At 41.2% G+C, this 23,056-nt stretch overlaps 2 protein-coding genes across 3 annotated transcripts in view; both read right to left on the bottom strand.

The window, feature by feature from the left end:
* The window catches only part of frmd5a (FERM domain containing 5a), a 90,084-nt gene extending 82,001 nt beyond the window's left edge, over positions 1–8,083 (bottom strand). Inside the window, exon 1 of the mRNA XM_079502039.1 lies at positions 7,964–8,083. Coding sequence (XP_079358165.1) covers positions 7,964–8,065 — 102 coding nt within the window. The 5' untranslated portion in view covers positions 8,066–8,083. The remainder of the gene's footprint in view (positions 1–7,963) is intronic.
* Positions 8,084–10,177: 2,094 nt separating this feature from the next.
* malt3 (MALT paracaspase 3) lies at positions 10,178–22,990 on the bottom strand. Of its 2 annotated transcripts, XM_079500889.1 has the most exons (15): positions 22,910–22,990; positions 22,297–22,342; positions 22,062–22,186; positions 21,805–21,943; positions 21,407–21,579; positions 20,778–20,877; positions 19,435–19,470; positions 19,087–19,290; positions 18,004–18,181; positions 17,701–17,775; positions 16,353–16,480; positions 14,150–14,299; positions 13,270–13,424; positions 11,707–11,817; positions 10,178–11,426 (listed from the first exon to the last, which is right to left on the bottom strand). In XM_079500889.1, the coding sequence occupies exons 2-15, from the start codon at positions 22,307–22,309 to the stop codon at positions 11,112–11,114; spliced, it is 1,902 nt and encodes a 633-aa protein (XP_079357015.1). In that variant the 5' UTR covers positions 22,310–22,342; positions 22,910–22,990; the 3' UTR covers positions 10,178–11,111. The 2 variants fall into 2 exon arrangements, with proteins under 2 accessions (XP_079357015.1, XP_079357016.1); XM_079500890.1 differs by lacking the exon at positions 22,910–22,990 and having other exon boundaries at positions 18,004–18,163; positions 22,297–22,419.
* Positions 22,991–23,056: the final 66 nt, after the last annotated feature.

Below are 23,056 nucleotides of genomic sequence, written 5' to 3'. Positions count from 1 at the left end.
AACTTCCGCGAACCCCTTGGAGCCAGGGGATGAGTGAGTGACGTCGGTGCTCTATTCCTCCTCGCTAATGCGCCTATCTTTGAAAGATATGTGTTGTTTGCTAGTCAGTGCCTGACTATTAGAACAGGACTTGAGACATATAAACCTGCTTGTTTGAATAGGCCCTCCCCAAATCTGCTTTACTAATATCAGGTGCAGCATGTGCATGCTCTCTCTCTCTTACATAAACACATTTGAAACTGAGAGACAGTTGATATAGGGCGTTACATAGGCATTGGCATATACACACAAACCTTATGATATTCTGTGACCTGCCATACTGGCCAGTGGCCACCCACCTCGCTGGATTTCTCTCTCTCGCGCACACGCACGCACACTCACTCACTCACTCACTCACTCACTCACTCACTCACTCACTCACTCACTCACTCACACTCTCTCTCTCTCTCTCAACTATAAAAGACAATAACATCCCACAAATAAAACACAATAAATATCCCTTTGCAGCCTTTCTCACAGCGTGGCTCTGCATGAGGCTAACCGTCTACAAGGGTGTCAGTCAGTCAGTCTGTGCATGCATGCGTGCACGTGTGCAGGTGTGTGTGCGTGTGTGTGTGCAGGGGGCGTAGCTGTAGGGGATGCAGCAGAAGCAGTCGCATCAGGGCCCGTAGGTAGTGGGGCCCGGCCACCGTGGTAGTGAACTCTCTCTCTCTCTCTCCGTCTCTCTCCCTCTCTCGCAAACAACACAAGCTGTTAAGTTACCGCAACTAAGACTACATTTCAATAATAAGCAGTGTATGAATGTAGTTCATTGGGAGGTAAAGGGAGACGCCCGCAGGAATGAGAGAGTTTAAACTGGGCTGCTTACTGGCTGCACATTACGGAGTACAGGCGTATATTGCTCCGGTCAATCCGGTGTTGCTGTGTTACAGTTGTTAGCACTGCAGACTCTGCAGTCACCAAGTTAAAGGCGTAGTGAAATGAAAGGTTTTTCACACTTTTAGATATCTGTGGTCATCATATGGGCATACCTAACAATGGATGCCAAAAAAATGGGCAAATTCAAATTTTTGTGTTTTTATATCAAAAGTCCATAAAAATATATTTTTAATTACTTCCTGAAAACAAAAACGTAAACGAAAACATAAAAGCCAATCAAAATTAAGCTCACCAGTTTGTTGCCCATGCTTCATTTGACCTCCTCCACAGCTGGTTTTGATTAAAGAACTACGTTTTTATTCTCATTCAAGATGACATCCAGACAGTGTATTACTTGTTTTAAACTTAATCATCACGCTAAAATATGTATAGGTTGTGTACAGGTTAGAAATAATCTGCTGGCTTTTCCTAATGTCTTCCCGTCACTTTGTTTACAAACGAAATTCATGTGCAGGAAGTCACAGACTTTAAGACCCCATAGCCTGGAGGGATGCGTTCTGATTGGTTCAGAAACTTCAGAGCCAGCGTTTCCAGCTAAAACTTCAAAATAAAATGTCCACCATTTCCGTTGCCCTACACCTTTAAGTTTTGAATGATTCTTTTAAATTAGCATTCAGTGATTTGGGTGATTTGGAGAACCACCCAGTCCGCCCCGGTAACAAAATGTGCACATGCACGCTCTACAGTGGGGGGAAGTGCAACAGGCCAACAGCATGTGCACCAAGGCCCGCCCCCACTCAATCATGATTGGAGGAAGGCCCCTCTCATCCTGATTGGATGAAGGCTTTGCCACCCGCCACCAAAACTGAAACTAGGGTTTTTTGACCCCAGGGGCTCACTGGGGACAGGGAGGAACTCCTTATATGGTCAGCACACTCTATAGTATGGAGAATTATCCAGAAAAAAATAAAAAATAAGTGATATTTGAATTAAGTCAAATCACTGAATATACCTTTAACAGTCAAAACAAGACATAAAAGAACCACAGACTGTCACGGGGCAGCCCATGCCCTAAGGACTAAAGAGAAACAAACAGGCATACACTACACACTACACAGCTGCTTCCATTTAACAGCAAGGCTTGGAGGACATTAGTGTTGCATGTTATTCTTATTTTATCATTTGTACCAACAATGAATTATAAAAGGACACAATGATGGTGCATGGGTTTTAACAGCATTTCTGTTGATTGTGAATTGTGTTTAGTATGATTGTTTGGCACCTGTCTCTCCTGCAGTACTATTTGTGTTCCTCTTGATTGAGTGGGGGAAGGTACAAAGTGCTATGGAGTAGATGGGGTGTCTGTTTTATGTTCCAAGAGCTCTTGTGTTATATGTTCTCTTATGTTAATGACGTGGCGCCTGAAATGTATCATGGATTTGGAATGGGTTTAGTACCACTCATTGTGTAAATCAACTCATGGGTTTGCACCACTCAAGTGGTTAGTACTACTGGTTACCAATTAGATCTGTGTTCTTGGTATGGTCCCACCTCACCTAGTATAAAAGGGAGGCTGCAGGAATCAGGCCAAGTGGAATAGTAAGAGAGTGGCGACACGCTTTGTTGATAGTTTTTTGTCAGTTTGGTCTTCAGTGTTTTTTTGTTTGTTAGGCTATTAGAAAAATCACACCTGTGTGAACTGAGTGGTGCAACTCTGTGTGGGGGTCCCCGGAACTTCCAGACCCAGAGGAACGCCCAGGGTGCCGGTCCGGTTCCGGTGAGCTGCCCCGCGTCCGAAACAGTTGAGAAATGACAGAGTTACCGTGTAGGGGAATTAGCAGACAACACTCTCTCTCACAAGTAATAGTGTGGTATTCTCTCTGGAAGAAATAGAGTCCGCAACACTGGTAGGAAAAACTCAGCTCCACTGGTTTATTGATTCAACGTTTCGATCACTGGGATCTTCTTCAGGAAATGAGAAATCCCAGTGATCGAAACGTTGAATCAATAAACCAGTGGAGCTGAGTTTTTCCTACCAGTGTTGCGGACTCTATTTCTTCCTCTTGTACTGCCATTTGTCCAGCACCTGGGCTAGAGTGGATGTGCATGTTCTATTACCTTTGGTATTCTCTCTCCCTCCCTCCCTTCCTCCCTCTCTGTCTCTTGTATGCACACATGCTCCACATTAATTAGCAGGCAACAGTGCAACACTCTCTCTCTCTCTGTTTCTAGCTCAACAGCGCCATTTTTGCACCTGCTGTACCCTAAACAGACAGACATACATAGGGACAGACATTGCTGATCCTTGAAGTGGTTGCACCACTTAAAAATAAAACACCTTAAATGGTATTCCTGGATTCTGTCACAACACCAAGCAAAACACAACAGCTCCATCCACACTTTGACTTTGAGTGAAGTCGCATGCCGGCAAAAGACAACAGTAATCATAAAGATGGACACATGCCCACGTTAACTTTACCACTTGAACTGAAAAAAATCAGACCCATCTGAAGTGAGTGGTACTGTACTGTACTGTACTGTACTGTACTGTACTGTACTGTACTGTACTGTACAAGCTCTCCTCCCTGGCCTCGGTCTGTGTGTTAGGCTGCACAACAGTGACACTTGGTGGTGACAATATGCGATTTCTGTGCTCGGACACAGGGACACACACATAGCTGTCTATAGATGGTATGCACGTGACATCATCATCAAACCCGGAAGTTATGCAGGAATGCCTACTTTCTGGCCTTGACAGCCCATGTATCCAAACAGAAAAGTCCTATCTGATTGCATTAAACAACGTTAAACTATGTTAAACTCACTTTGCATGTTGCTTTGCCACTCGATGTGCCATTCACTTTAAGCATGCGTATACCCTCTATAGGAGTGTTTGCACCACTCAATGATGAGACTACTTATTCAAATTTTCCAAAACCCGAAGCTGTCCTAGTCACCACGACAGACGGCAGGCAGAACTACATGTGAGTAGCAGCCTACAGTATTTCGATTAGCTCCGTTTGGAACTGAGCTATATTTTGATTTGTAACGTGTTTTTTGATATGCAACCTGTGAGCCTACAGTATTTATATTCATTGCCTCAGGTATGCTGAGCCACGTTGAGGGTTTTAGTCTGAAGTGGTCATTTACGGTCACCGCGCGGAAGCCTGAGCTGTCAATCTTACTTTGGGGCCTGGGGACTATCCCCTTCGCCTGTGTGTGTGTGTGTGTGTGTGTGTGTGTGTGTGTGTGTGTGTGTGTGTGTGTGTGTGTGTGTGTGTGTGTGTGTGTGTTTTGTGTGTTTTGTTATACAGACTTGTGGGTGGTGTCATCGGACATGGTTTTGAGTCCTTCATTGGTGTAACTTAGCCCTGCACCTTCTTCTGATTGGTAGATATTTGATAGTTCATGTTTTTGTCAGGTAAAAACCTGACTAACATGATAACATCTACCCATTAAATGTAGATGACAGTTCGCCACCTAGTCGTGATCAGAGCCATAGAGTAAGACAGAGTTCTGACAACTCCGTTCACTTCATGGGGCCAGTCCAATGGCGGCTCTTTGTCCCTTTTCAGGCTGCATGAACAGCGCTCGAGTGCTCGGTTTCTGCACCCTCAATATCGCAACTCTTCTACTAGATGGCTCTGGTCATGATTTCTTCTAGCCAATGGGACGGCAAAAGCGGCCTCTGGGCAATGGGAAGGGCCGGCCCAAGGGGAGAGGCATATACAGTACTATATCCCTGGCAGCCACACAGACTGCAGACTCGCAAAGCAGATCACTCACCATGACACAGTGACACAGTCACACTCACGGCTTGACGGGGAAGACACGTTTGCGCGTCACTCGATATAAGTTCAAACCAAACGCGGCTGCATACACGTTACTAAAATACTAATCATACTAATATGGGGGGGGAACACAACGGAGACAGCGCACGAAAACGGCCGCGACGCGCGAGATTGTGACACACAATCATACACATTACTAAAATAATAATCATACTAATATGGGGGGAAGAACACAACGGAGACAGCGCTTCTTCCACCTGACATTATATCACTATGTGATTAATTCTTGTTTCCTATAACTCATTGGTGTAACTTAGCCCCGCACCGTCTTCTGATTGGTCGATATTTGATAGTTCCTATTTTGTCCTATAACTTTTCAATGGTTTGTCATACAGAGTTGTGTCATTGGACTTGTTTGAGTCCTTGACCTTCATTGGTGTAACTAAGCCCCACCCCCTCTTCTGATTGGTCAATATTTGATAGTTCCTAAATTTTGCTATAACTTTGCAACAGATTGTCATGCAGACTCGTGGGGGGTGTCATTGGACTTTGTTCAGAGTCCTTGTCCTTCATTGGTGAAACTTAGCCCCACTCCTCTACTGATTGGTCAAAATGTTATAGTTTCTATCATTTGCCATAACCTTTGAACAGTTTGTCGTACAGAGTCATGAGTCACCTCACTGGACTCAGTTGAAAATCCTTGTCATTCATAGTTACTTAGCTCTGCTCCCAGTTCTGATTGGTTGATATTTGCCTGTAACTTGCACGCGCGAGGGCCCGGTCATCGCTGCTTGCAGCTTCAATTTGAATTGAATTCTCAACACCCAAGTTTGTTTTTAAGATTCCTTAAGGTAAGCTACAGAGACCTTTACAGACTGGGGTAATAAGCCTATCTCACAGAATTTCCCCGCCCCCCTAAATACGCCCCCTTTCGGGGTTAGTGGTGATAGCGTGACGTCACTCCATAGACACTACATGTTAACCGAGGTAATTTAAGAAGTCTACAACTTTTGTTTTCTCAAGGTAAGGTTTGTTCTATCTGTTCGACCTGATTTACCATCTTGTTTGCTTCATAATAATATTGGTCTGTCACATTTTTACATTAGAAAATGTACTTAGATTCTCCAGAGAAACAAACGTGTAAATGCTCATGTTAAAGACACCACTATTTACCGGAAGTGGGCGTGGAAAGCGGGCTGTGAGATAGGCCTATCAGGACAAAGCTGTTGGTATAGCCTACCTGGTTGTGTGTCAGAGGAAGCAGGACAGCCTTAAGCCGGGGGCTAGTCTGAATTTAGAGAGCCATTAATAAACATTTTAGGGAAAAGATGACAGTGTAATGGACACAGGTCTATTGGGGATAGATTATCACGTTATGGCATTGTGGGAACAGGATATAAAGAGGAGGGAGACAAAGGGACTGATAGAGGGAAAGACGGAGAAAGACAGACAGTGAGACTGAGTGGTAGAGAGGGAGAATGACCTAGTTATGCCTATTACTGATAATAACCCCAGTCTAGGTGTCCTGGAATTGTGGTTGGTCTTTTGGCTAGGCTGTGCAGAATTGCAGGGAAGGGCAAAATCATAAGACACAAAATCAGGGATACAATCTCTGGCCAAATGTACAGTATAGCACTGGTATAGCTGGTATAGGTGGGGACACCAATTACCTCCCAAGGCCCAGGTTAGACATACTGATAACTGGATGCCAGACAGTAACAGCAGCATTTCTGCTCTATCACTCCCCTCCCCTGCCTCCAGTCTGGTGACGTCAGCTAACCAAACCACACGACACTGCTGCAAACAGCACACCTGCTGGCTTCACATTCCTGATGGATTCACTCCAGCCTCAGCTTAAGCTCATCCTTAACGCACAGACACAGGTCTGTTTACAACCTCGAGCACACAGTCACGTTCCTACAGCACTAACAGTATTCCGTACCCCCAAAGGTTAACAGTGGTTCAAATGCAGTACAGCAGACTGAAAGTAGATATCAAAGCATGAGACTGTGAGCACAAATGGTTGCTTCATGTTTCCTTGTTGCACACAGGTGGCTCTCTCAATGCGTTTAATGTCTCCCTGACAGTGACAGGTCTTACTTGAAAAGCGGTTCTTATGTGTCTGTGTGCGTGTGGAAGATCCCTTTGTTTCCCCACAACTTTGCATCCTGCAGAAAGGCTCTAATATCTTGAAAATGAATGTGATGATCACCTGCTTTTGAAGGCTGTGGCCAAAGCAAGGCAAAGGAGTTGTCAAAAGCAAGTCTTGAAGTGGAGAGACAAAAGGAAGAAATAACATTTAATCACAAGGCCTTGATCCTTCTGTGTTTAATATCATATGCAACATAATACATATACATTTATTCCCCTACTGCTGAAGTCTACATATGAAAACAAACATCAAGCACTATCATGATTAATATCAATAATCATCTATCAAGGTATTTTATCAATACACCTGGATGTATTTTGGCAACGTTTATATGCCAATGAGGAGCCATGGTGTGCATCGATGATGCTCATTCTTCCAGTGCAGCAATAGGATAGCTTATGTGCATTATTGATGCAAGAGGCTGGCGAAATGGCATGAGCTGGCATGATACTATACTGAGTGTAAATGATATAAAAGAGTGTCTCTCTATGTCTACCCAATTTACTTTCTTCCTTTATCAACTTGTCTTTTCAAATCCATGTTACAATTATTTCACATATGTAAATGTGTATAACAAGGCCTATAACAAGTAAAGCCGTAGGCTAACCCTGCAATCCAAACTTGTCAAAGTGTAACAAACAAGCAAATGCCATGTAAAAAGCATGTATCGTTTCCACCTGATGCTATGTGCAGACCTCAATAGCTCTGGGCCTGGCTTAGCTGTACATGAATGCATGTTGCACCCTGTCAACTTTGATGTGCAGGTGTGAGGTGTCATGCCCTGTCTGTCCCGCTGATCTATGATGATGCGTGATGCATACCCAACACCCCTTTTAGTGGAGGATTGTCGTGATAATGTGTCATACTGGCCCTGGGAAATCCGAATTGAATTCCTGTAGACAACAGGCCTATATGTCAAACAGCGAATACATCTTTCTCCCTGTACGAGTGCCCAGGCAGAAGCACTATACTATGACAGAGACGAGACCAGGCTTGGTCTGCATGCTTGCACTGTGTGTATGATTGCTTAAACACTCGCTGCGCGCTTTCAGGTCAGAAACTGCATTTGCACCACTATGCTCTGGGGTGGGAAATGGGAATTGCGCTGCTGTCGAAGTGTATAATGGAACAGGTGACTAACCTGAATTGTGCACGTATATTCCGTATCATCCAGGAGTCTGACGGTACAGTTGTATTCTCTCTCAAGATTCCTGATGCTGCCACTCATAAATCGGCTCAACATCTTCTCGGAATGACTGGACCAGAACAATAAACTGAACACAGCATCTAATCTAAGTAATGTCACAATGACCTCATTTTCCTATCTGAAAAACGAGCTGCAGCTTCGGATACAACTGCCGATTCGCGGAGCACTGCCGTCCCATAAAGTCTTCGTGCACTGGCGGCCTATGCAAAAGAGAAGAGTCAAATGATACCCGCATCCAGATCCAGGGGCAGTTCACCCTTGTGTTGTGTAGCCGAGCGATGGATTATCATTCACCATTCACCGATGCAACTTGAGCAAGAGGGCGGTTCCCCCTGAAAACTGACGTCAATGAGAACCAACGGGGATGTTGGGCATTTCTGGCCACTTAATATGCAACATTACTCTTCAAGTTCTGAGTGACGCCACGATTCGGGCCAGGCAGGCAGGGCAGCACATTCTCAAAAGAGCTTTGAGAAGCTGGCACAAGAAAAATAAGTAAATAAATAAATAAATACATGACATATCTTAAAGTGAAATGCACCTGTTAATGTTTTTATTTGTATCAATCCGACTCCGAACAAATAAGCTTCCACAGTCTGCAACGATCGTCTCAAAATTTCTATTTGTTATCGTGTCGATGAGTGAGAAAATATTGCTACTACAATTTCTACAAATGACAATCAATTTGAAGACATATACCGTCAACTACATCATCACACAAGGCGCGCTACCAACAATATAGTCACAGTCGTGTTATCCACTACTACAAAGCACAATGAAATTGTTATAATAACCTAGCTTGTATAATGTGCTTTTGTGTGTTTGTTAAGTGACTAGTGCCCCCTGTCTGTTGGTTAAGGCTATGGATGAAACGTTCACACGATAGAAAGCCAAATCTCCATTATTATCGCAGCAAAATCTATTCAAATGTTGCCGGAATTTCTTAACATGTCTCGTGGGATCAAACTAATAAAGATTATTGTTGTAAATTGAAAGCACATGAACCAAAAGACAGCCCTTATGCCGTGACATTGTCTCGCAATGCCGTGACCCGGATTCGAACCGGGGTTGCTGCGGCCACAACGCAGAGTACTAACCACTATACGATCACGGCGAGCTACCGGGGCTGGTGACGGAAGACATACTTTTTACCCATTTAAAGCTGACGGAAAAGGTGGGAAATGAATGCCGAATTTAGTAAAAATAATTCATTCGAGATATTAAGAAATCCCTCATAAACTACGAGCGATTGTGTCTGCTCTGACCCGTTATCTTAATACTCTAATTTGTAATCAAAATACTCATGGAATGGATGGTGGGTTTCTATTGACCAGGCAACGCGTATTCGCGTAACATAGGCTATAGCCAAAAAGCAAACACAAATTATTTAAATGCAAAGTTGAACGAAAGTATAGTACCTGCTTCCTTCCCATGCTGTTAATTTTGATTCATGCTTTATTAACAGTTTGCACTGCAGAACATACGGTAATTTTATGGAATGCCCCGGAACCTACTCAAGTATAACTACGGTAGTCTTTATCAATTTGTCATTTAAAGCCTTCGTTCACTGGCTGGAGGCCGATTTGATTGCTTGGACCCCAACAGCAATCAAACCGGCCTCCAGACCAGTTCAGATAAAACATATTTGAAACTAATTTGGGGGAGGGGCAATGCATGATGGGTAAAGGATTCTAATTTCTCCAAAGTTTCATCCATGTTACAACGATGTCGCATTTTGGGTGAACGTTATATTGTAGTAAAACCATCACTGAGACCAGTACGTTTGTGAATGGCTATCCCCATCTCTCTCACCTCATGTACAACTCATACTTACCTGGCAGGGGAGATATGATACCATGATCATGAAGGTGGTTGAGGCTAGGCCATTGCACATCCGGTCGAGCTGATGATAGTAGTTTGCGAATTCCCCAAATGGGGAATGTAATGTAATGGAAGTCAAAGGCTCTGAAATTGGTCTGAATACTTTCCCAAATAGGAGATGGCTGACGTCACAGCACTGACAGCATAATTATATTACTGTCCTTGACCACTATCATGAATGAGCCACATATCTTTGATGTATTCCCTTCCCATCATTCATCCACCCAGTCTTCTCAAAGATCAAGAACAGAACATAAAGGATACATGTGTTATACCTTTAATAATATGGAATGATACAATTTAATCCAAATATATTGTCCATTTAGGCTACCCACAAAAGATAATCATTTAAGCCAGTTGAGTTTAATTTGAACTGACAAACCAGTGTCAGAAGATCAATATTTACAGTTATTGGAAAAACAATTTATCTATAGTGTCTCATCATCCTTGTTAGTAGTGATCCCTTCCTGTCACAGTGAGGATAAGCTATTTTGGGCCGGTATAAGTGCCTCAAGAGGTAGAAAAACTGTATAAAAACGGCAAGATCCCCGGTTTGATCCCTGGCTCCTCCAAGGTTCACGTCAAGGTGTCCCTGTGTAAGACACCGACACTGAAGCCCCACTGTATACACCATACCATAGTAACCACCATAGTGCCCCTAGGGCACTAGGGGCATGTGGGCACCTCAATGTAAAATTGGCTAGTTTGCCCAAGTAATGTAAAGTATAAATTATGTGAACATGCACTGTGCATCATTATCAGACTTCATTTTATCATTCAACATCTTGTTTATGCCCTAAAATGACTGGATAAAGGTTTTGTAGCAACTGTAGAAATATTAGACCTTAATTGTCAAATATTTAAGCATGTTCTCATCATGTATATGCTACTTATTTTTTTTTATTTTTTTTTTTACAATTGGGTAAAAAGAAACAATTGAACACTAGGGTGCCTACTCTTCCTTGTAGCCCACCTGTTACCCTTTCTCCTCAGAGATCACTGCAAATACCATTTGTTTGTTGAGCTGTTAATTTAAGCAGGTGACAGTCTAAACAAAACCACTAAACAAAACAGGCACAGTACATCCTCAATTCACATACGTCACATAAAATGGGAAATCCATAAGACCAAAATGGTTATAATCTCATGGATTCTGAAAAAGGTTTATCACCATACAATAACAAGCCCAAAGAGAGACATGTCATGAAGTAAAGTCTAGTTCGCTCTCATCATTCTCCTCTGGTTGGTTGCTCCTCGCAGTAGTAACTCTAGTGGCACACTCCGCTTTCCTGGTGATGGGGCGACATGATGTGACCCGTGTCTGGCGCACTGGTGGCTTAGAAATGGCACCCATACTGTGAGCATCCTCTCGTTTCTTGATACTTGTAGGCTTTCTCTTGTACAGTTTACAAGATGCCACCAATGGCTTTCCTATATCCAGCTGTTGGCTCTCTTTAAGGCGCAGTTTACTGTTTATATGAGTGTAATGCATGTCCACCTTAATGACAAGTGGCCCCTAATAAAGATAACAAAGAGAATACATTGAACATATTTTTAGAGCGTGCAGTACTGCAAAAACTATTAACACAGGCATTAATACATTATAAAATATAAAAAGAATGGCCGCAAAATACACAACACCTGTAAATATTTAGAAACAACTAGGAAATATATTGTGATGACAAAATAAATTGGTGAAAATGTACTTTCAGTATATTTGTATACATTTTTATAATTTGAAACATACATGAAACAAATATTTTCTTGCACTATGGTTAGGATCAGGAGGTTAATACCTGAAGCTTCTGAAGGCCACACAGCGTCAGAGTACAATCGTGGTTATCAGAGTAGAGCAGAGAGTCCATCTCATCTGGCCTCCCAAGGCCTGAAAATATGTCCTCCATCGCCTGAATAATCAGAGGGCATATGCAATGAATGAATTTGTTTGTGTCTTTCTTTATTCATGGAACTTTGTCAACGCAACAGCTCAGTATTTATCTGCTCTGCTTAGTTTAGTGCCCTTTGTGCTGTTACATCACTTCGACAAAATAACACATTTACAAATGGTAAATGGTACCAGAGCACCAGGACTCAATCTAACTGTGTGTGTGTGTGTGTGTGTGTGTGTGCGTGTGTTACTATTTTACTGCTCTCTTATATTTTTGTTTAACTGTTTTCTTATCCACAGTGCTGACAGTGTTGAGAAAGCTATAGTGCTGCTAATTAGACCAGTAGGTGGCAGTATTGTTCAAGGAATTGTGGTTGAGCGGTAAACCACATTACAACATTCTGTTTGTTATGGCTTGCAACTGGAAGTCCAAATTTATGGACAAAACTTCCTCATTTAACATGAATGAAAGATAGTCACAGAGATGATACTGCTGCTTGCATGGAAACTAAAGTTCCTTTAGGGAGATTGGCGACCACCTTCAGCTTTAGTGATTAAATATTAGTATGTTCGTTAACATTTGGTTTGTACCATGTACTTTGTAATCTCTATAGCCTCTGTTCGATACGTCTTCATAAACAGAAAAAAGTTTGTGCTATGTCATAAAGGTTAAGACTCTAGAAATACTGTACACATTCATATATAGTTCCAGCCAGGTAATGATTAGCCTACTTTGGAAACTATCACTGCAGTATAGGATTTAAATTCAACATTTAGCAGGCAATACAGTGCAGTGGTTGCTCATACACTATGGAATGCCTACCCTTGGCTTTAAAAAATGCTGAGTCGGTCGACGTAAATTTTTTTCCCCATGTAGTTTTTACCTGACTCACTTTTACAGGCCTATGTTTTGTTTTGTTTTTGTTTAATCCTTGCTGTACTGTATTATTACACTATTGTGCTAGTTTCCCTGTTTTTAGCTTGTTTTGATTGTTTATACTGTGTCCATTGTTCAGTACCTTGTCACATTGTTTCGAAAGGTGCTTTATAAATAATTTATAAATAGTTACCGTCAAGACCTGTTTTTTTCCCATCCTGCATTCACATGGTGTCCATGTAATTCTACCGGTCTTATCAGGGACTACTTACACATACTTTACGTAAAGAGAGCCATCTGACCCAGATTGGTGTAACAGCAACTCCCATATAAATCTATGGTGCTGCAATTTTCTTAGCTAATTCCACAACAACTTCTTTTTTCAACCCGTTTTGCTAGCCTAGTTTGGCTGGTAACAGGTCATCTCGCCCCTTTTCCATCTCGCCCCACTACTCTACCTAGCTGTAAATAACAAACATAATTCATGTTTGTGATTATTTAAAAGGATCCCTGAGGATTGCAGCTGGGAACCACTCTTTCCAACCTGCATGTCCTAGTTAGCATTGTACATGGCAGAAAATATCTGACACTTACAGGTATGCTTGTCAGAGTAACACTGCAGTCCTGGGTTGTCGGTCCTGCAGCCTTAACAATGGCAAAGGCCACCATGACATTGGAGAACAGGGCTGAGAAGCTGACCTCAACCTCCACTCCACAAGGAAACCTCAGCCGCTTCTTTCGTGGTAGCTCTGAGCAGATGGAAAAAATGGATGAGAAAATACATTTCTGTTATTATTATTCTGAGGCAGTCAAGACCATTTGTGAGCAGATGACCGTAACTAAATAATTCAGTAAACTATGTTTAGCCCATTAATTGAGAGACAACAATGGTACAGACTTTTAGTTTCAGTAGGCTCAGTGCGTAACTGTAGTCCCAGGTGTTCATGCCTGTGTCCTGTTCTAGTTCACTTTCCCATGTAGCTTTGTTTCAGACTCAGTTTTATTGTCACATCACAAAGTAGTGATGTGAAGTTTACAAGGTAAGAGTAGGTGAAATTTGTTTTTGTGCATAGTTCCCATGCGCAGAGGTGAATAGCTGATTCAGGAAGCCCGGTGGCTCATCTGGTCAGAGCATATGATTGATTATGTGTTTTTAACCATGTAGCACTCTGGGATTCCTTGTGAATCAAAAGTGCAATACAAATAAAATTCATTGTTATTATTATTATTATTATTATTATTATTACTACTACATATACCACATAATTAAGGCTTCATCTCCCCCACCTTTTCTGTCTTTATCAAAAAATAAAAATGTCAAAAATATAAATTTTGGGCTGATTTCAACTACATACTTTCGAAGGCTTGTTTAAAAAAGAATTTGGTCATTTAATTTCATTCAAACACAGATGACATTTAATAACTCCCAGCTAAAATCAAAGCGTTAAGGTGTCCACTGCAATTCTCTGCTCACCGTTGGCCTGCCTCCAGCAGGCATCACGTAGACATAGTTCCTTGGTGTGGCCCGCAGTCCTAACTGGATCTGCAAGGGAGCGAGACTCCTTCAGTGTGTGCTTGATCTCCACCACTTGTCTTCCTGTGACCAGGGGATCTCTGCCTAAATCTGTGGTAGAACAAACAAAGAAACCACATTATGATGATACTGTACTGATTCTGTACTACCATGATAATGATATACTGAAGCAAGATCATGCACCGAGGGATTTCAAAGGGTGCAAGCAATTAAACAAATCTAAAAATGGGAACTAATAGAAACAAAGGTTAATTCCATGACATTGTTGGACAGGGGTGAGATACAGTGAACCCATATATTGAAACTCTATTCAAGGTCCTGGATAGAGGCTCACTTTTGGCTTTGGTAATGATTTGGCTTCAGTTATATTTTAGGCAAGCTGTCTACTACACCATGTTCTCATTATAGATAAGTAGACAGTACCCCATGTTCTATTACAATTTAGATCAGTAGACAGCAGGACATGATCAAATATTTTTCAAAATAGGTCCAGCACAAGATAAGCAGAAATTGAAAGTCAAAAAGTTGTAAATTACAGTACTGTAATCACAAGAATACATGCAGAGGATAATAACTGATTTCAATACCTTCACGACATATAGAACTTTAATTAACCTAATTAAAAAGTATAAGACTATAGTATAAAACACCCTATTATGGTTCACTAAACTCATCATCAATAAGGTTCTCCACAGCCACAAACACATCCACACAGTGTTACACAATGTTGTCAGTACATCCATACATGAATGTAGCGATGATGTTGACTTATGAGCGAGATCAAGAGAGCAGTGGTAGGGGGCGCACACAAACGACAGAGCAGCTGTCTTCAAACTCGGCAGCTCTCGGGTTTCCTGCTGTTCTCCAGCCAACAGTGTGAATTTCCAGTGAATGAGGTCACATGCTAATGTGGTGCTGCCCCACAGAATCGTGTTCCCACAGAGACCCATCAAACAACCGTAGTTGCACTTACGTGTGCGTATGAGGGGGGGGGGGGGGGGGGGGGGGGGGGGGGTCAAGACGACTCCCCACCCATACTTAATCGTAAACAACAACAAAGTCAGTAGCCAGTGATTGGAGATCAGGAATTATCAGCATGTCAGTTCTCAGTTGTGCATCCAGCAGACTCAGCAACAACTTGTTCCCTTCAGACATGTTTATTCTGAATGCCATTTTTATTTTGCTTTTATGGGCCAATTTAACATGTCATAACTTTCCCCCTGTTAAAACAAATGTTGCCTTCAGAATTTCAGTATGACTCACTAAGTCACAGGTTTTGTACCACTTTCTCTATGACTCACATATTGTCTAACTCTATTCATTGACTAAATCACAGCCTGGTGTAAAAACAAACAAATACAAACAGCAGCTTTACAACATCTTTATGGCAGCAGCAACAACATTGATTATTTTTAGAGCATTTCCGCTTTTTCATGTAGTGAGACATAAGATAAGATAAGATAAGATCTTTATTGTCACTGTATGAGACATACAACGAAATTCCGTTTAGTGCAGCACAACATATAACAGTATCAACAGAGAACGGAAAAACACTGATGGGGCAACTTCATGGCATAAAACTGTTAGTCCGTCATAGTCCAGTCCAGTCAAGTCATATCAAATAAATATTCTAATGCACTGTTAAAATAGTAGTAAAATACACCAATAAAATGATATAAAATAAGGGGGACCACACAATCATACATTTAAATAGATGGAACAGAGTCCGAAGTTCATGTGCAAATTCATCATCAGTAGGGGGGGGACCATGGGGGAATATATTATATACTATTGCACTTGCCCATATGCTATTGCATACTATATACTATATCCTATTGCATTGCATTTGCCCATAGTCTATATTGCACTTGCCAGTTAGGACAGTCATATGCGAGTGTGTGTGCGTGTATGCGAACCGAGCAGACAGAAGCGCTAGAGCAGACAGAAGCGCGAGCAGACAGAAGCGCTAAGAGTATGTAGATGACACCACGGATCATGACCCGTTTTCACAATTAGGGCTGCAACTATGCGGTCACGCCGGTTAGTGTGCTAGCTGGGTTGAGCCACCACAATGTCCCACCTTATGGAGATAGATTCAGCGTGTTCTAAATACACAAGGCAAGTACTTTTTTAGCACACTTACCCTCAGACACCTGCTCTAAGACGTGGGTGATCTTTGCAGACTGTAGGATATGTTTGTTCAAGTACTTGGTGAAGATTCCAGTGCTCTTGCCTCCATCCTGGACTTCAAACGCCTCTGCATTTTCACACCTGAAAAGTGGATTTTTATGAAGAAATGAGGAATTAACAAAAAATAATTCATTAAAAACAAATCATTTCTTGCTTTTGGTTTTCTCTACCAATCAAGGTTCAAGGGTTCAAGGTTGTACTTTATGGTTACATCTTGTGTACAGGTACATACTGTAAGAGTAAAACTTTGGCTTTGTTTGGCTTCCTTCAGACAATGCAGCAGCATAGATGACATAACATTCAAAACAACAAAAAAACACAGCAAGCACAGCAAACAAAGGGATAGCATAAAGAGTGCTAAATTATATAAATCACTTTCCCCCCAGACCCTAGATCCCAGTCTAGCCCATACCTTTAAAACCAGGAAAGCATCTGTCATTTTAGATGACAAAGAAAAAATAAAAAATAAATGAAGAGACAATGTTCACTCAGGCTTTTGGCAATTAGTTTGTGGTTTGTTTTTTTCTGTATTGTAAAGCGTCCTTGGGTTTCTTGAAAGGCGCTATATAAATTCAAGTTATTATTATTATTATTATTATATATATAATCACAACGCAGAAACATGCTTTTCCATTATCTCATGGCCAGCAATGTACAGGCTGGGATTTCAACTTCTTAATTTCATACTAGGCAAAGTTTTGTGATTTGTTTCCCCATGGTGTAAAATGAATCCACTCTGACCTGTTGCCTCCATAATCCATATATCCATATTAGGCCTGGGGCCGATTCTAAAAAAGCTGACCTAAGTTTTCTGAAAAACTTCAAATATTTATATAGCAGCATCAATTATTTTTTACATTTTTGAATACTGTACATAACCTACTGTACAGAACCCCAAAATGGGTCCCGGCCTGAAGGGGTAAAACACCAAAAGGGGTTCCCGCCCCGAATGGGTTAACTAGCGTTTCACTTTCTCACATCTTGTGTGTAAATAGGAGTACCTGTATATGCATTTGTCTCTGTAATTGCACCTACAGTTAAGTTTAGCTAGACAATCCCTCATTAGTTGATATTTGACAGAAGTATTTACATCAGAACACAGATTAGATCACAAATAACAGTTTGAGAAATAGGTTTGAGTTTCTTTCAGATGGCTCCTTCTAGGATCTAGCTCTAGTAGGCTTTCATAGTCTTGTTTACGTAGCATTGTATCTTACTCATTGGTCAACAATATCCTTAGTCTTTACTCATATTGCTCGTGCTGACATAAATGATAATGAATAAATGATATTAGTACATACGTGGCATAACCATAAACAGTATTCCCACTGGGTTCCAGGGGCCTGATTTCTGATGGTATGCAATCCTGGTTGTACCTAAACAAAAGGAAAAAAATAAGATTATAACATGGTCATGTTGCTTTCTAAAGAAGAAATATAGCACTTCAGATCAAATCAAACCCCACACGGCGTCATAGTTTGTGAACCAATGTGCGTGTTTAACCATCTTCACTCCATGAAAAGGTACGCTAGCCCAAATTAGAGTTAGGGTTATGTTCAAGATCAGATTTAAGCTGAGGTTTAGGGTAAAAGATTGAGCTCTACCATTTTCTACAGGTATCCAGTAGAACGACACTCAGTGCGGTGCGTTTCTCCTGCATGTGGAGCATAACCCTCTGCACACAGACACAGTTATCCGGCTGGTACGGCTGTGGTGCATCGACAGGCACAAGGTAATTCCTCCCAGATCGCTCATACCCATGGCCTGCATAGTAGAAAAGACCTGTCAATGATACAGAAGATATAGATTTGTCATTATGCACAAGAGGGGTCATGTACAATTATACCTCCATCTGTAAAATATGCAATGATTGTCTTGAATTGGATTTATCAGACTGCAAGCATGCTATAGAACATTTTGTAATTACTCACAAATCAAAATAAACTCAGGTCTAGGACTGAGTAACAATGGGTGCCTATTCTCCCTAAATGCTTGCTTGCTTGATTGATTGAAAATTGTTTGCAGAATGGGTACAGTTCAAGGAAAGTACAGGTCAATACAAAAACTGCTAAGAGGATAAAACCAGAAAAAGCACTTAAGGGTCCTCTGTTTTCAATTATGAATTGAAGATCATGCTTAAAAGGTGTTCACAGAAAGCTTATAGAAAGGTCAGTGATGTAATTTTCTATCAGGCTTTCAAAGAAGGGGCTTCAGCATACAGCTTGCATGGTTGCCGAGCACCCTTTTACAGGTGCTAAATAAATCTGCTATCTCATAGTGCTGAAGCCATTCAGAAACTGCTATACATAGCACAGCATGTAGCTCTGAACCTTACAAGGCCCACACTTCTTCTTTCTAGTTCTTATCTGGCCAGTCACCTACATATTTTAAACCAAGATTATGCACATGTGTGTTTGAACCACAACATGGAACATTGTCCTATGACCAGAGATGAAAAATACATAGGGACAAACAAAATTCAAAACGGAAAACAGCGGATCTATGAGCTCACAACACATGCAACACTTTTTTTTTTAGCTTGTAGATCACACAAAAAGTTTTTCTTTTTTTTAAATATTCCCCCAAGGGCAAAAGAAAAAGAATGTGGGGCAGTGTAGCATTCCAGAATGCATGAGTGATTTGAAAAGAACCGATGTACGTACAGTAATATGTAACAATATACTCACCATAAACACCCTTGTCAAGCAACTGGATGAACTTGTCAATGGCAGCTAGCATCTCCTCCCTGGTCAGGTCCAGGAGGGACACCACTCTGAAGCCCAGCTGCTGGAGGAGGTTGGCCAGTGTATGGACATCCATGGTGGGGGCCAACAAGCCAGGATGGTGGGAGTAATTTAGGTTGCCAATTAGTAGAGCAACCTTGTCACTCGCTGAAACGACAACAAAAAATAAGGTTGATTTTCAATGATGACAAAATGAGAAAGTACTGACAAATATCAGTTCCCCTGTTTTCACACAGCAGAGTAGATTCACTCTAAAAATAGTGTGAGGTATCTCTTTCCTCCGAACTATACCTGTGGCTGTTGTAGAGGCAGGTCGGTCGGGGATCACTATAGGATGAAAAGTAGAAGCAGAAGCAACACAAATGAATAGACTTATTTATTTACATCCTGTTCACTGACAAGCAGACAATCACTGAGTGCCATTTTTAATTTTGACAATTCGTTTAATGATTTTCCATTTTTGACAAGCAGAGGTAAGTGTTGCCTAAAAGACAAAGAGACAAACAAAATCTGTCAGTACTCTTGCAATCCTCAAAAATAAAATGTGGGTACTATAGAGCACCGAAGTCCTGACGTCACTGTCAGTAGAGGGCGTCAATCCACAGGTTCGTCTACTTTTTATTTGCATTGTAATCTCCATAGGGGGATTTTAGATCGCCTCATATAAGAACTGTGTTTGAAAAATAAACCGATCACCCCGGCCTTTTCACTCATATGGATATGAAGCATCGACTGAAGGTGGAAATGTACAAATATACCCAAAGAGTAACAAAAAAAGCATGAAACAACCCAGAGACTACATTTCCGGTATAGGCGGGTGGCTGCATCTACCCGTCGCACAACAGAAACTGAATGTTAATTACGTTTATTTTTATTTTATTGATATTTAATGTCTCGTGGTTAGTACGAGTCGAGTCACCACCAGCTGAGCTTACGTCAACGAGGAATCTCAGGAACGCAATGGGTTGACAGCTGGGCGTGACGTATATTAGCAGCGACATTGCCTTCATATGTAGTTTCAAGGCTTTTGCGGCCACATTAATTCCATTTTCTCCAGAAACTGGCTGTATCAAATATGAATGGACATCATTAATGACACACAGCCACTCCCCTGAGAGAAAGGCCGAGGTGGTCGGTTTATTTTTCAAACACAGTTCTTATCACACCCGTGTGAACTGAGTGGTGTAAGGTCTTATATAGCCTGATCAGCTGTGGTCTGACGTAATGAAATCACACCCGGGTGAACTGGGTGACCGTAGCAACCATGCTCATTTTTTCTGCACAGACAGACAGACAGACTAACAAAGCCAGTTGTAGGAGTGGTTTACACCACTCAAAAAATACATGAACCTGTGTATTGGCGCCCTCTACTGAAAGTGACGTCAGACTTCGGTGCTCTATTTTAGAGCCTGTCAGATCTGCAGAAATGGGAAAGTCCCTACAGTCCAATCCTCAGCAGAGGATGAAGAAATGCTAAATCAGGGGAAAGAGTTATTTGAGAAATAAGGAACTACTCCTTGGAGGAAAGAGAAAGTAACATTCTCAACTCATGCAGTCAAATAGATTAAAAGAAAATTGAAAAACAAATGATGTGGTATTATGTATTGTACACACATGATTTCTTAGATTTGTACCTATAATATCAACATCAGCTGCCTCTGTCCACCTCTCCTCGAGAACATTAGACACTGAGCAGATGTATGAACCTGCATGTTCTGCCGCTGCGTGGTCTATCTACAGGTGACACAATAATAGACCACATTCCCATTATTGCTTATGATGTAACTAGGCTGTGTCCATGCACATACGAGTAGTTGAGTACAAGTCAAACTTTCAGTAAAACATTAACCAGTAGCAAAAAGGGGAATCTGCACAAAAAAATAATAATTGTACTGTAGAACAGGTGCAAAAGGATAAAATAATGCATCATAGACAGTAGAGCCTCCATTCAAGATGCAATGCAAACACCCTCCATTTATTGGCTGATGTAATAGTCCAGGCAAACTAGCTCCTTTTGGACCCAAAATGCAAGTAATTGTAACAGATTTTTATTTTCACAGACAAAGTCTCCAAAAGCTAAAAAGAGGAAAAAAAGTTTGTGGCTCTATGATGCAGTAAAACATTTAAAAAAAATCAATGTTGTTATAATGGCCAACTAAGTCCAGGTTTTGATGGCAGACAGTTAAATGACACAGTAATCATAAAGTGAACAGTCTGCTACTCACAGTGCCGAGTTGAATAAACACCAGTCAGTCATGTTTACCTGCAGAGTGTCAGTCATCGTACTTTTGCCATCCAGGGCTTGTCCATTCTTGTACCATCGATAGACTGGTAGGGGGACGCCAAGGGCGGCACAGGACAAGGTGAGTTTTTCCCCTTGTTGAACCGTCTTTAGTTTAGGGTGTACCACAATGTGGGGTTCACCCTGCCATGCTCCTGGAAGACAATGTTGGGAAAGGCAGGGGCCATTTAAATCTGAGGAGGCAGTCTGACCATATGCATGATGAAATGACCTAGGGTAAATGCTGTATGAGTACACAGTAAATGCACAGTGTATCACAGTCATCAAATGAATGAATATACGTGGGGAGACAGACTATAACATTTGTTTTAAGTCACCATATCAATACTATGTCTTGCAGAACAACATGGATTTCTTACCTGGCTTGTCGACATCCAGTACTTTCACCTTCACCCATTCACTGAACACGCAGTTACAGAAGCGGTCATTCACTCGACACACATAACGTTGAGTCCTCTGAGCTTCAAATGTTAGTTCTGCTTGGGTAGCACCAGGAACCTTGAAAAAGACATTATGAAAGGTTTATATAGAGACATACAGAGACGCAGGTTGTTGTGATTTTTTCAAACTATTTTTTAATATCCTTTTGTATTCTGATTATTGAACAGCCACATACCTCCTGTTCGTTATCAGTAAACCACTGGTAGCACAGGATGCCAGTGCCCTCAGCGCTGACACTGAGAGTGACTTTGTAGTTGACAGGTACACAGACAGAAAAAGGATGGCACACAATGACAAGTTCTGAAAAAAGGAAATTTGAAATGAGTACATCTAACAAGTATTAATAACATAACATTGCTTGTGAAACATATTCATGTGTGCTGTTTCAAAGTCTAAAAGTTGCAGCATACCTCTGATCATCATTCTAAAGATTTTGGGAGGATTTTCCTGTTATCTCTGCAAAATAACATAATTATTAGCACCATTCATTAATCAATGTAAAATGGCATGAATATGCCTATACATAATTGCCTGTTTGCAACAATGTCAGTGATATCTAATGTTACAATGAATGAAGTTAATCAGAACAGATCAACCACGAATCACTTCATTTCCACGTACAGTTGACAGACAGGACAATGACGCCCACAAACGGCAGTCAATTTCAAAATCCTTCAATCAAAAGTCAACATTGTAGAGGGTGATAGTTCTTTTTTTTGTAGAGAGTGATAGAAAACTGGATGGAAAAATAAATGTGACGCGTACTTCCTCTATTTCTCTATCAAAGCCTTTTCATTTAACTGGAATAGTGATTTCCCGCGGGGGAAACATCTGTTGCATGAGCACGTGAGCATTGTTAGTTTAATTTGTATATTTCTATTATTGCAACGTTATTAGGATATATTAACATATAGTGTACATGCGAGAAGATTTTGGGAAAACTCTAATCATAATATAATCAGTAGCCTATAACACAAAATAAATGCAAATGAAATGAATACCAAAACTTGTTTTAGTACATACCTGCCCTTAACTGGCAGTCGGTCGTCTGACTCGTCTCGCATGCATGCACTATAGCCTACTGAATGTTTTCAACAATCCCACATAACTTTTATCTGTATCAAATACAAATTTGACTTCCTTTTCCCGGAATATGACACACACCCACAT

This window comes from Electrona antarctica, assembly GCF_951216825.1.
Source record: "Electrona antarctica genome assembly, chromosome: 5".
Lineage (NCBI taxonomy): Eukaryota > Metazoa > Chordata > Actinopteri > Myctophiformes > Myctophidae > Electrona > Electrona antarctica.
The sequence above is the reverse complement of the archived record's forward strand: the minus strand, read 5'-3'. Positions and strand labels throughout refer to the sequence as shown.